This window comes from Poecilia mexicana, unplaced genomic scaffold (assembly GCF_051168715.1).
Source record: "Poecilia mexicana isolate PSO_F unplaced genomic scaffold, ASM5116871v1 scaffold_23, whole genome shotgun sequence".
NCBI lineage: Eukaryota > Metazoa > Chordata > Actinopteri > Cyprinodontiformes > Poeciliidae > Poecilia > Poecilia mexicana.
The window spans coordinates 9,447,773-9,461,549 of NW_028263392.1; the positions used below are offsets into that span (position 1 = coordinate 9,447,773).

The 13,777-nt window shown below is 37.8% G+C and overlaps 1 protein-coding gene across 1 annotated transcript in view; it reads right to left on the reverse strand.

The window, feature by feature from the left end:
- Nucleotides 1–13,777, reverse strand: part of cacna2d4a (calcium voltage-gated channel auxiliary subunit alpha2delta 4a) — a 77,088-nt gene that overhangs the window by 14,941 nt on the left and 48,370 nt on the right. The window contains exon 29 of the mRNA XM_088003226.1: nucleotides 1,744–1,805. Coding sequence (XP_087859352.1) covers nucleotides 1,744–1,805 — 62 coding nt within the window. The remainder of the gene's footprint in view (nucleotides 1–1,743; nucleotides 1,806–13,777) is intronic.

Consider the following 13,777-nt stretch of genomic DNA (forward strand, 5'->3'; position numbering starts at 1 on the left):
CTGCAGGAGCTATCCATCACCTAATGGCCAGCCAGAAGCTCTAAATGGCCTTTTAACTGCTGTCATTTACAGCCACGGGAGCAGAGGAGAGGGAGCAAACCATCAAGCACCTGCTACTGCAAAAAGCGTTACGGCAAATTAGGCAAGTTCTCCCGGTTCTCCTGGAGGTGTGGAAGGTTGCTCACATCTTTCACTTACGGCTATTTCTGTGACTCCCAGCGGAGCGTGCATCGCACTAAACAGTTTCCATGATGGAATCTAATCTGGACGTATGCTCTAATAGCCGTGGTGAGCACTTATTTATCGGCGAAAGCAGTGAGATGAAGCACTACATTAGGCTAAACTAGATCTACATGTTTTAATTATCAACTAATGAGGCAGAAATTACTATTTTAATGGACTAGTAAATTATTTGATTGGATCTTTTAATAAGTAAAAGTAATAATGGACTTATATATCATAGACTTAGTGGACTTTTTAGTGGATGATTATTGATCTAACTGAAAAACATTGATTTAAACCAGGATACCAAAACAATAATCAACATCTGGAACTTCTTGCGGGACTAAATTACACATTAAGTCTCATATTAAACATAAATGTACTAATCTTTTCACACATTCTTTACCATAATTAACCGATATGATTGATTTTTCCCAATTCCTCTAGCCACAGTTTGGCCTGACTTGTAGAATCATTTTAATTCACCCTGCATGACAATTTCAAATAGAGTCAGCCTCAAAGTTGTGTATATTTTTTGAAGCAACAAAACAGGGGGTTGGAATTTAACTGTGTTTGTATTGCACAAACACTCTTCAATAAAAGTAATTAATGTTACAATAAAAAGTTGTCATTAAAGCCAGCGCAATAGACTCTACCTTCAATATTCTACGAGGGGAAAAATCAAATTACCACCAGAAAAAAAAAAAGCAATAAAGTTAACATTTAAAGGTTTAATTTGACAACAGAGCGGGGCAACTCCAGAGGTCTAGAAATTGCTTCGTTCCTTTCAAATACTGAGTCATTTTTTCAAACTGGTCTGCTTAAATTCAGTTTAAAAACTCTATACTTTAAATGATGTTTGTACAAAGAGGGATGCTGCTTTTTTTGAAAAATAAAATGAATAAATAGAACTCTTTCTTCAGCTGGTTTATGGAGGTATTGGGGAAGGAAATGGAAACTGTATCAAACCTGACAAGAATTTCTTGTAAAGATGTTTAGCCAAGAATGGCTCCTAAAATCTCAATAATCCACATTAGCATAAGTCTTCCAAAATATAAGTTATTTTGAGAAAATAAAACAAAACAAAACAAAAAATAAGCAACTATAGAGATGTTCAAATCTACTGTTCTGAATGAACACGTTATACTTTTTGGCAAGTGAATAATAATTATTAAAAAAATACAAAGAAATTCCTGTAATATTAAAATGTGAAAACTTTAAAAATAATAATAAAAAACCTTTTAAAACTCACTAGAATAAACAACTAGTTTTCACCACAATAAAGGACATAAAATATACTAGTCTTGTGCTTTCTAATTGCTAAAATATCTGAAAAGAAGCAACAGGATGCCTGTATGTCTAAACTTTAAATAATCAGGTAAATCTAAAATATGACTAACAGAGGGCATTATGTACTGGAATGGTGGATGAGTTGAAGGCCTTAGCACAAAATGCAATATCCAACATGATTGGTGCCACATCCAAAATATTACTGACAGAGCACCATCTGAATGGTCTTACCTGTGCAGCGATGGTCCTGAATTTGGATTCAAGCACCTCCAGAGTCATCTGAACCCCAACAGCTGTCGATACAAAAAAAAAAAAAAGACACCAAAAACAACACAGATCAGTTTTGCATAATTACAGAAGCAACTCTTCACAGATAGACTTTAACATAGGCAGCGGCAGCATTAATTTACTAATAAAGCAAGAAAAATATTTAAGAGGTTGATAAGGTTGACATGGAATTAAGCTCACACGACACATACGTGAGATCAAAATTGAGTAAAGTAGTTAGCGATGAATACAGGACACAACGATTCTATGCAAAACCAAAAAAACTGTGAAACAGCCCTTTTTGATTCTGTGTGACTAAGCCTAAGACTAATGATGAAATTTATATATTAATAAATGTAAGAAGGATTTTGGACATTTATGGCTTGTATTTCAGAAAACAGAATGATGCTTAGAAGACTACCCAGACCCTAAAAAAGATGAAAGTATATTCAATATGTACCGTTAGGTTAGATAATACCTGCTATTACTCGGCACGCAGAAATAGCAAAATTAAAGTTTTTAGTCGTGCACTTCAGAAAGAGAACATTAATAGCATTATTAATGCCCCAGCTCTCAGGTTGGATGAGTAGAAGATGTCTTTTAGCGGAGATCAGCCCTGAAGTCAGAACTCAACTTATGAAAATCCTTTTTACAGTCGCTGGCCTTCAGAGCCTCCGCAGCGCCGTTTAAAAAAAAAAAAAAAAAAAATCCTATTCTTAGCCAGAATGTGTTTTGAGTGCATGTGTGTATCCAACGCCTCCACTACGCAGCCCTCTCAGTCATAAAACGCAGAGAATTAGTGTCCGTTTGAACACATGTCCCACGCACGCGCAGGAATACACACACAAGGGCGAAGCAATTGCTTATGTCAGCTTAGGGTTGTATGTCTGTCAGCATTTCAGTCAGCCTGGTAATAAGGAAAAAAAAAAGAAGAAGAAGCCGTAATTGCATAAGTTCCCAGTAGACACATATTGTATATACCACCCACGCACATACACAGGAAAATACACATAACGCTGCGTGAAAAGATATGACTCTTTGTATTAGCATCAGACACTCAGCGTTTTCCTCCCAGTGTGCCCTGGGTAGCCACTTAAAAGCCTCTCCGCTGATTACAATACACAAAGCTCACATCTACGTCCCCTTACAGACATATACCGTCGGAAATTTACTGTACACATCCCACAAGCTCAGTAACACCGGTTCAACACTTTTAGGACATTAAGGTATATACAGTAATCTGCAAAATCCCTTTTGAGAGCATCGTTTAACCTAATACGTGCATCACTTTGGAGACATTTTAAACCATCTCTAATGGCTTTATTCTTTGCTTACAAGAAGCTTTTTTAGTCGTCAAGGCTGACTTTATCAGAGACTCTCAGTTTTTGTTAGAAAGTGTCTTCTGTGCCATGGGAAAACATTCAAATCTCCTGAACTTTTGCACATGTTGTCATGTTACAATCACAAACTTCAATGTCTCTACCAGCTTTTTGTATCTGGAGGCAAAAACTGTCCATTTCCTCGTGCAAAATAGCTCAGCTTCGGTCAGATTGGAAGAAGAGGCGTGGTATGTAAACATCAGTTTTCAAACAAATTAAGGTCTGGACTTTAACCAGGCCATTCAAAAACATGGACGTGCTTTTATTTTAACGGGTCCGTCGTAGCCTAGTTTTTAACTCCATGCACGTTCTAAACTCATATAAGCTTCCCTGTCCCTGTTGAAGAAAAGCCTCCCCACAACACTGACTTACTACAGCGGGGACGGAAGGTGTGTTATTTTTCTAGATGATATGTAATCTCTCTATTCTGCAAGGGCCAAATATGAGGATTGTAAGAGTTATAGTTGACTTGACTCTACAAACCACTTTCTGGTACAACGTAGAAAATGACGACATGAGTAGCAAATGACAAAACTCAAGGAAGGCTAATGGCTTTCTTGGAAGAAAAAAATACTAAGAGGTTTTTAATGTATGAAAACGTCTCTAAAGTACATTAAAAGATGAACATACTAAAAAAAAAAAGCACCAAAGGCTTTTTCCTTTTGTACTTTCTCTTGCAGCATTAGTACAACCTTTCAAAACCAAGCCTTTTTTCAGGCATTACTCACGATTCTTTTATAGCCACCAAGCATTTAAATTAAAAGCTGTAGGAGGCAGATTTGTCCTGAAAACATCACTTTAAATTATTTCTTTTTAATGCCACTAGGTGATGAGTTTTAGACTTGTCTTAGTAGAACCACATGCAGATCTCATTTGAGAAGCGAGGCAACGGGTTCCATCGTAAGATGTGTAGTTTGGCTAGTCTTTTTCTGGTTCCTCCCCTCTGTGTCCTCCTTTTCTTCAATCTTCAGAAAATCACGGCTGTAATCCGCCTATAATCAGGAAACGGTGTTTGATTGGAGGGTTGTTTATCTGCTTAACTTTTCCTGAAGGGCTAGACGTTTTATGCCTATAGGGATAAAAATTCACAAGTCATTAAAAGCAAAAAGGTTCACATTTGGTCTGTTTTTGTCACCAATGCAGAAAATGAAACAGTAAGACTTTTTTTTGTATACGTCCACCTCCATGGTGATGTTGACCCTGAAGTTATCCCCCTCCACTGTAATCTCAGATTAATTGTTCAAAAGGCTATTAAAGAGGGCAGTAGTAATCTGCCGTCTTTCCTCCTTTGAGTTAGAGGCTGATGGGTCAAATCTAATTAAAGCCAATGCTCTGATCACCTACCATGAGTGTGTGCACGCTGCAGCGTTTAAAGCTCTTTCTGGTGAATATAAGTGTGCTAACATTGCTTTCAGGTGTGAAAACGTGTGTGCTTGCAGGCATATTTTGTGTACTCCCACTCTGAGGCACAATTGGCTGCCAATCACAACTGAGAATATTTTTAACAGAAAATGAGCTAATAAAAAAACAAATACAAATCTTTGGAGACCAGAGCTGGAGTTAATTGGCTATTTTACTAGTGAGATAGTGACTGGAGAAACAAAGGCGTCTAAATATTGAACAACGTGCTAAAAGGAAAAACAATGGTTTTAGTAAGACTAGACAATTAAAGGCTGACCTTCGCTGTATTTTTCTTCAGGACAAATTTGCCCCCCAAAAATGTGGATACTTGTCCTGCCACTGCATTATAAATACAGTCAGGCGAGAAAAAAAAATTGTTTCTAGAGACCAGGATCTTTAAAGAAATCTCAATTTAACAACTCATACAATTTGTTTATTGTAAGACAAAATTTAGTTGGATTGGAATCAGGTTTCAACGTTTTCAAGAAGTGAATTAATGCCTCACTTTTCACTGCAACTCAAGGATTTTTTTTTTCCAATTTAACTGCATCGTCTTTTACAATATAACCACTCAGTAGCCTGGAGTTGGGAAGGGATGGACTCTATTTCCTCCACATATTAGATCATATTATGTAATTAATAATCATAAAACCGATCCAGTGTAAAAGCCAAAGTCCTCGCCATTAGACTGACTCGCTATCGTAACCTTAAACCAACCCAACTCTGTTTTGCGGAAAACAGAGTTGGGTATTTTTAGATGGCACTAGATTTTTTTCTTTATAAGCTTGACGGTGAAGAATGGAGCAAGAGATACGAAGGTGGTTTCAATATGCAGCTGGCATTTCATCCTACACACTGATCCTCTGACATTAACCCAGCGTCCGCATTCGGGGGGATCTGTGCAGCATGGAAGCCAAAAACGAGTGCTACTTCATGTTCACACATCATTAAACCTGTTTGTGTGTGTTTGTGTGTGGTGCTGAGGTTGCACAGAAGGTCAATTTGTGACAAATGACTGGTGTATGGAGCGGGTGCTGTCGTATAGCCCTGAATACAGATTAAATATATAGAAACACACACAGACAGAGGCACAGAAAATCAACACACTGAGGTGGAGGTCAGTTCATTCACATATCCCACACACTATAAACAGGAGTATGTATTTAGGGTGGATGTGTGAGGTTGACACAAAAGTGTTCCTACTCGTAAAGCGGCAGAGATTCACATCTGATGTGGAAGAACCTGCAAACAAATTTACCCAGACATTTACCCAGAGCTACAATGACACGTTTTAGACTGGCCTAGCCAAAGTTCAGACCTAGATCCTTCTGAGAAACTGAGGCTAGATGTGGAACAATGATAGAGACATCTCTCAAAACGAGGAAATGTCAGAGGGGCTAAATAGAAATGGAGCCCACGCTTTTCACTTGGTTGTTGTGCAATAATTTGAAAATCATATCTGTCACTTCGACGTTCTAATTCTGCTGTATCAAATTCCAGTTTGAGGCTGCGACATAAAATGAGTGAAAGGCACTGTACAGCAAAGATGGAGGTAAAGAGAAAGTAAGACTGCAAGCAATTATCTGCAGGAAGGTCAATGCAGCACTGATACTGTAATCACAGCAACAGATTATCTGATGGATTTAGTCAGGTCAAATAGATGAGAGAAGAAACAAGACGGACGAAACTGATAAAAAGCAGAGATAAAGCAGGGTAAATTAATTTTACTGATGTTATGATCTGGATGCTTTTTATTCATATTCAATGTGGGCTTTATTAGTAAAATTTCCATCACAGTAAAACACCAATTTGTCATGTCTTGACTTTTGTCTTTGTTTTGAATGCAGACTAAAAAATGGAGTAAATGTTAGAAATGTTAGACCAATGTCTGATAGGTAAGATGACTTTCCTTTAAATGAGATGACCTCATTTACTTTGATGTATCCACAGATTAAATACATCAAGTGGAAAAAGTCATGCAGCTCTTCTAGTATGTGTAATAAAACGCAGTGCAGTAACTCTGCATCTAATATTCATAAACACAGGTAATTGCAGAACTAGCTTGAGATAAAGTTTGTCTTGCTACAGTAACAACTTAAAAATGTTATCTTGATAATGTTTTTTTTAAACATATCATTTTAATATATAAAACTTGCTTTCTTTTAGAATTATTAAAAACCTCAAAAATGAACAAAAGCAAGAAGAAAATAGTTTCTTTTTTTTATATAAAATAGGACAAAAAGTCCTAATTTTTAGTTCACTGAACTGAATCCTATGGCAACAAATGCCATATAATTACAATTATAATGAAATAACCTCTTTATGTCCCGGTTGTGCATAACTTTGTCTGCTAAAACAATAAGCAGGATAAAATGTTCCCAACAGTAAACTGCTTTTCAACAATATCATAGGTGGATACTTCACCTTTATGTTTTGGGTCATCAATGCATCATTTTAAGAAGGAGAAAAAAAAGCTACGGTAGAAAAGAAAAAAAAAACGACCACACTAAACTAGTAAAGACTTTACTAAGAAAACTGTCTTAGTATAAGTATTCCACTTCTACCTAAGCTCTATGCCTCTTTTAAGATAGAAAAAAAAGACTTTCTGAAAAGATGCTTTGAAAAACCTTTTAGCCTCACTTGAAATCCTAAAAAAAAAGCGAGTGTGTTCTGTTTGAAGTGACTGTGGGCAAGAAGATTACTGTTTATCTCAACAGATGTCATTGTGTCTTCTACAATGTCTCACTCCTCTCTGTTTGCTCTGCGGTACACACACAATCCAGCACATCAAAACTGTCAACGAGACGGTCGGATTGAAACAAACGTGCGCGGATGATAAGCTTTCTGGGTTACAAATGCCATTTGTGCTCCTTTTTCGTCTGTCAGGCTCAAAAACACATAATTACAGTTTGTAGCGGCAAATGTCATCATAATAAGAAGATGGAAGAAGCAGTTCAGAGCACTGTGTCTTTTCTCTACTCCTGAGTACAATTAAACCTTTGGACTTTCTTTCTTTGTGCCTTCTTCTTCAAGGTTTCTAAAGGTTATGCAAGTTTTTAGCGACTTGCCTTCATGAAGTGATAATGCTCCAGCAATTACCGCAGGTTACCATGGAAAAATGGGACATTTTGTGAAGGTAAAAACAGTATGGTTTCGTAAAAACAGAGGGGATTGGAACAAAGCATAGTGCGGTAAAGTGGCTCAGTCAAAGTCTAAACGTCAATCAAGCTTAGAACAAGTAAATCTTCAAATATTTCAGTCTAGGGGGGGCCACACGTTTTTGATTTTAATTCATGAAAAAATATATTGTAACAAGGTTACATACTCACCTGTGCTACTGTAGCTCATAAAACACCAATAAAATACACCAAAGCTTGTAGTAGAAACACAAAAACATGCATAAGATAAAATATCCACTACGTCAAATTCATGTTTCTTTGAAAATGTGCAACTATTATGTGGAAAAGGAGCAGAACATGTATATGCTGAGCAGACAGACTCGCTTTTTAATCATTTGACCTCAAACAATTAAGCGCAACCTTCCAACCTCAAAGTTGCACAGGACCACACACGTGCAAAATGCTCACGAACCTCGGAGGAGTTGACAGAGGCTGCACTGACATCATGTTACCAAAGCAACAGGCAGGAGCGAGTGGATTGGGCAAAAATGATGATGACTCAACCTCCCTCCCTCGTCTTCCTCCGTCTCACCGTGCTCTCCTCTTCTTCATAGACAAGTCTCTCACTTTATCTTTTCGGACATCGAGGATGCAAACCCAGACACGTGCCCAGGCACAAGCATGCCGTAGTCATGAAATGAAAGTGTAAACTGTAATCTTTCTACAGAGCGGAGTGCACCGAACTCAGATTTCCAGAATAAAATCATCATATATCAGGGCTGCTTCTTTTCCTTGTTGAATCCAAAAGTCGTGTTAAGCATGAATCTGTGGCGAGGAGAAATGTAATGGCACAGGAGCAGAGCCGAACGAGTTAAAACGATGGCCTGTTTCTTATAAATGGAAATAAATGCTGTTGACATTCAGTCTATGTGTGGACCTTTTAAGTCGGCGGAGCCTACCTCAAGTTAACCTAGTTTCCAAGTCCTCTTGAGTGGCCCTGTTGGAGGCGCACTCACTAAATCATTCATAGTGGAGAGACGAAGAAAAAAGAAAACTTGTTCCTGTGTGTCTGTGTGAGGGATAAAAACATGAATTTAGAATGTGGTATGCTTCCTTTATTCTCAGTCAAGGAAGACGATAATTTATATGTCAGAATTATTTTGTCAAAGAGCCAACAGGATTTCAGTTTAGGACATTTTGGAACGATTTGGTGAGAAATCCAATGACTGAATCTTTAATAATGTAAATGGAGAAAGAATTTGCCAGTCATTGTGTATCTTTTAAATTTGTGATGAAGCTTCTTGCTTTACGTGACTTACCTGAATTGCACAAAGAGCAATCTAAAAAAAAAAAAAACCAACTCAATATATAGTTGCTCAACAATGAGCAACTATATATTGCACCTTTATAGTGGATTCAATCAAACAACTAATGATATTTTAAAGGACAGATTTAATAAAGCACCTTGTCCAGCTGATTAATGACTGCTTGGGATAAAAACTAATAAAAAAAAATCCAGTAGCTCTCAGGTAGATACCTACCAAACAAACTCTCGCAGTAAGTCCATCTTTAATTAGAACAAGATTGAAAATACTGACACTTTTTCTGAATTTGAGCTTTATGTCATACATTTCCCACATTATTTTCAATATTACACATTTCTTCAGTCAGAATTCCCAAGTTTCTGCTCTCATCTTGAATGGTTACCATTTGGTGTGAAAATATTTCGTGTAAAAAGATTGCACGTGTTAAAGATCAACCTTGCGGGGCAGGATGCTTCTCCCAGTTTCTCCCCGTCTCTCCTCTCTCCTGACTGCCAACTAGTTTCTGTTCTTCTCTGGGAAATGCCTCTCTTGTCTGGCTTTTATGAATTTGGTGCCTTTCAAAGACGGTACGAAATCGCCAGATTTCTGCGGCTCTCCGAGTGGGTTTGTAAGCCCGTGTTATTTTCTTTCATAAAGCAGGGAACAGGGAAAGGGAAAACGGTCTCAAACTGATCTGCTTTTGGTGGCATATTCAAGCTGCTGTTACCTTTTACTCATCAGGTTTAGATTTCTCAACGTAAGACAGGCTACAGTGGCCTGTCTAAGGGATTTACAAAAAATGGAGGATGGAACATGTTTGGAGGTGAATGAGCTGCACTGATTTTTAAAGGTAATAATAAAAAGTTTTAGTTGGTCTAGATCTAATTTTAAACAGCCCACAGATTTTGGGTGAACTATTGTGTGTTTTTCTATGCAAACATACTGTAAGTCTATCCATCAACACTTAACTGTGCCCAGGATTGGGATGGTGGCCTCATCCCTGCAGAGATTGGACCAGAGGAATGCAAATTTTGAATAAAACTTTTGCAGCAATAAACCTAAAGTGTAAACCAATGAACAGAGAGTAGCTTGAATCCACTTGGCAATTAAAGGAAATTGCAGCCTGAGGCTAAGGAATCGATTAAAGGTGCACTACATTCAAGGAGTCAAGTCTCATTCTAATCCATGAATTTGTCCATAATTTGAGCTATGCAACATAATTCTGATAAATAAAAAGGGGATAAAAGTATTTAAACATATGTATATGTATCTTCACTTAAACCATTGTTGGCTATTTTGAATATGGAGCTGTTCACTCACCATGATGGCAAGTCATGAAAAAGTGACAAAAGTGAAGAGTGGTTCAAGCAACTCTTAGGTTGGAGCACTCGTATATAAAATCCTCCTGTGTGTGTGTGTGTGTGTGTGTGTGTGTGTGGGTGTGTGTGCGTGTGTGTGTGTGTGTGTGTGTTTGTAAAAAGATGGATGACTCTGAGCCACTTCCCTACACAGGAACCTACGGTAGTTGATACAAGTGTGTCTGGCCAGACCTGGTGTTAATACGATGCCTTGGGTGAATTCATCTTCACTGACATCCAATAGCAGAGCAAATTACAGAGCAAAGTAGGTGTATAGTTGAGTAAAGAGATAGAGATAAAGGAAGAGAAGCTTTTCTGAAGAGAGAGAAAAACAAAGAGGAGGTGACTCTCCTTTAACGAAGGCAGCAGAATGTTTGCAAATTTATACACCATCAATATTGTTGGCAACGGCAAGCAAGGACTGTGGGGATTTAATCGAGGAGAGAAATAAACCGATAGCCCGAAATGTTGGGTAATACAATGGACGGCAATTGGAAAAGTTAAAAATAAGCTCTTTTGCTTTAGATGATTGGCACAAATGTTTTTCCATCACATAGTTCCTGCATCAGCGATGGAGCAGAGCTGGCTTTAAAAGCTGCCTTGGCCGGAGGTCTCTGGCACTTCCAGATGATTTCTGTGCCAGAAGCGCCGTTTGCCAATAGCCAAGAAAAATTAACATATTGCTTAGCTCAGCTTTTATCAGGCATAGCTTGAATACTTATCTTTCCCCCCCCCCAAGTCTTACTTCTTGACCGAATATATCTTGCAAAGCTCCAAACCCGAACATAAACATATTTTTCATGTTCTCCCAGCTGCTTTATTGTGCCCACGCTTGTAACCACAGAACAAAGCAGTGATGTTTACTTCAATAATTGAATTTGACACAAAAGACGACGTCCATTTTGTGGCTTAGAAGTCAAAGCAGGAGCTTAATAATAATGAAGACAGGCTCACATGAAAGAGTTTTCTTGTTCCGTCCACTCATTACTCGGATTGCTTTCAGGTTACATCACAGACAGCTGTCATTTCATCTGCTGCAAACTGAAAGGCTACAGAAAGACAGGAAAACTTGAAACAAAGCGAAATATTAGCAGGGAGTAAAAAAAAAAAGTTGAAAAGTTAGACAGATCTGAATACATTTTCGAGGGCATCATAAATCTCCCTAATTACCACCATGTCCAAATCAGCCAAGTTTGACTGTGTATGACATTTTAATTTATTGCAGCTCTAAATGACTAAATGTCATCACTGACTGACAACCTGAAATACCACATAATCTGCTAATTACAGTTTTTAATAAACACATACGTGCACAGAGACGCGCAATACTGAGATTTAAAAGTAAATAATCGACAGCAGCTCAGTAATATAACAAAAATGGAGACATTCAGCGAATCATCTTCCATAGAAACCAATGAACAGAGTGTCTTACTGGCATAAGCTACTGGCTGCTAAAACAGATTTCTACTGGCCAAGATCTTGAGTGAAAGAACAGGACAAGAAAGCAGAGAAATTATGACCAGACTGTGTTTATGCGAGTGTCTATTTGTGCTGCCCAGTGAACCAGGCTACAGATTTACCCAACCTGAAAAAGGCCCAGATTCATGCATTCAAAATTAAAACACATGATTATCTAGACAGCTCAGATACTGGATAAATGACCACTAATAGATGGGAGTGTTGGCTTTTTTTTCCTCTCCCACATTCACAACAGAAATAAATGCAATCTTCGACTCATTTGGATTTGGATTTTATGGCCAACCGATTAATGTAAATCTGAGATTATCCTCTTCCTTTGAACTCTGCTTGGGAGCCAGATTTTCCAAGCCCGGCAGACGAGCACAAGGTCGCAGTCTAGAAAAAGAGGCGACGCAAGATCACAGAAACCCAGAGGGCCCAACTGGTCACTTCTGGAGATGACCTTATTTAAATGCAAACCGGGATGTGTCAGCAGAAAAACGCGGACTTCACAACCTTTAGATATCCTGATAAGCAAAAACAGGGACCGGCAGTAATTTGAGACGGTAAAATGAACAGGCCGTGTCAGAGATACAGTGCTGAAGCAAACCGCTATAAAATATATAAACGAAACTTGAAGTGTACAGTTGATACACAGGACTGAAAAAGAAAAACAGCAATAGCCGATCCACTACAATGAGATAAGCTAATTGCGTGAAATGACGTTAGATGAGAGCAAAACTATTTATTAACTCTTTTGTAAAATATTTAAAGTGGAATGAGTAGCTGTTATAAGTGCTCTTGAATTTGTAACTACCGTCGTTATTCGTATCATTAGATTTTAATCTCCCACCATTAAACACAATTGTCTCAGTTTCATGGTTCAGGACCATGGACAGCACAAAAGAGATGTTTCTTTCTTTTTTTTTAAACCACACTCTGTTAATTTTTGTATTAGTATTGCAGTAACAGGAAATTGTTTAGTTCCTGGCTCTGCTAAAGTACTCACTTTAAATATTTAATAGCTACAAGAAATTGAGCTAAAGATTTTACCATTGGAGCCCAACAGTCTGCCTCAGATTAAAGAAACTTGATTAGGAACAAGAAATGGCCTTCCCAAAGCCATTAGCTCAAAGCTGTTCAGAAATTTGTGGTCTATGCCTGAAAGTAACGTCGGTACCAGGAAGTGAATTAACCTAAAAGAACTTCCATTTCTCCCAAAAAGAAAGGTGAAATATCCAGACAGAATAAGGTCAAATGCTTTCTGGTGGCTATGAAGGGAATTTTGTAGAGGTGCTAGTTGTTGGGGGTCACCTAAATAAATATTATTACTAGTTGTGAATGTATATATTTGAGACTGATTGTCCAGTTTGACCTTCTGATTATTAGAGGAAATCCACAATAAAGTCAAATGTGGGGACTGAAGCATCTAAAAAAATCTTTGAAACTGAAGTATTGTTAAGTGTCAAAAATTTAAATCCATCTTTTTCTCATCTGAGCACGAGTTATTTTCTGTGCAAAAATAATGCTAAGTTAATAGTTACTGATATTTTCTAATTTTCCTCTGGTTTGATTTCCTTGGGGATTCAGTATTCTTTCAATTTCCCACTGCCAAGTGTGCCAAATGATTCACATGCTCATTAACAGCATAATGTGTATGTGTGTGTGTCGGTTATGATTCACTGCATGTTAGGAAGCAGCCAAGTAATTATATGGTTGTGTGTAAACAAACACAAAATTGCACGAGCCGTTAAGAACAGAATCTCTTCCACAGCTCACCTTTTCCCCATCTGCGTGTTCGGTAAAATTAGAGCCGTGTCACAAAACAAGACAAAAACCTAAATCACACTGAAAACACATCTTGGAGATTCACCGACAAATCAAATTCGGTATTTTTAAAACATTTTTTTTAAGTTTGAATACCATACAACAAAGTAAAAAAAAGTAACTGTACCCTTACAGATTTCTTCTGACTGGCA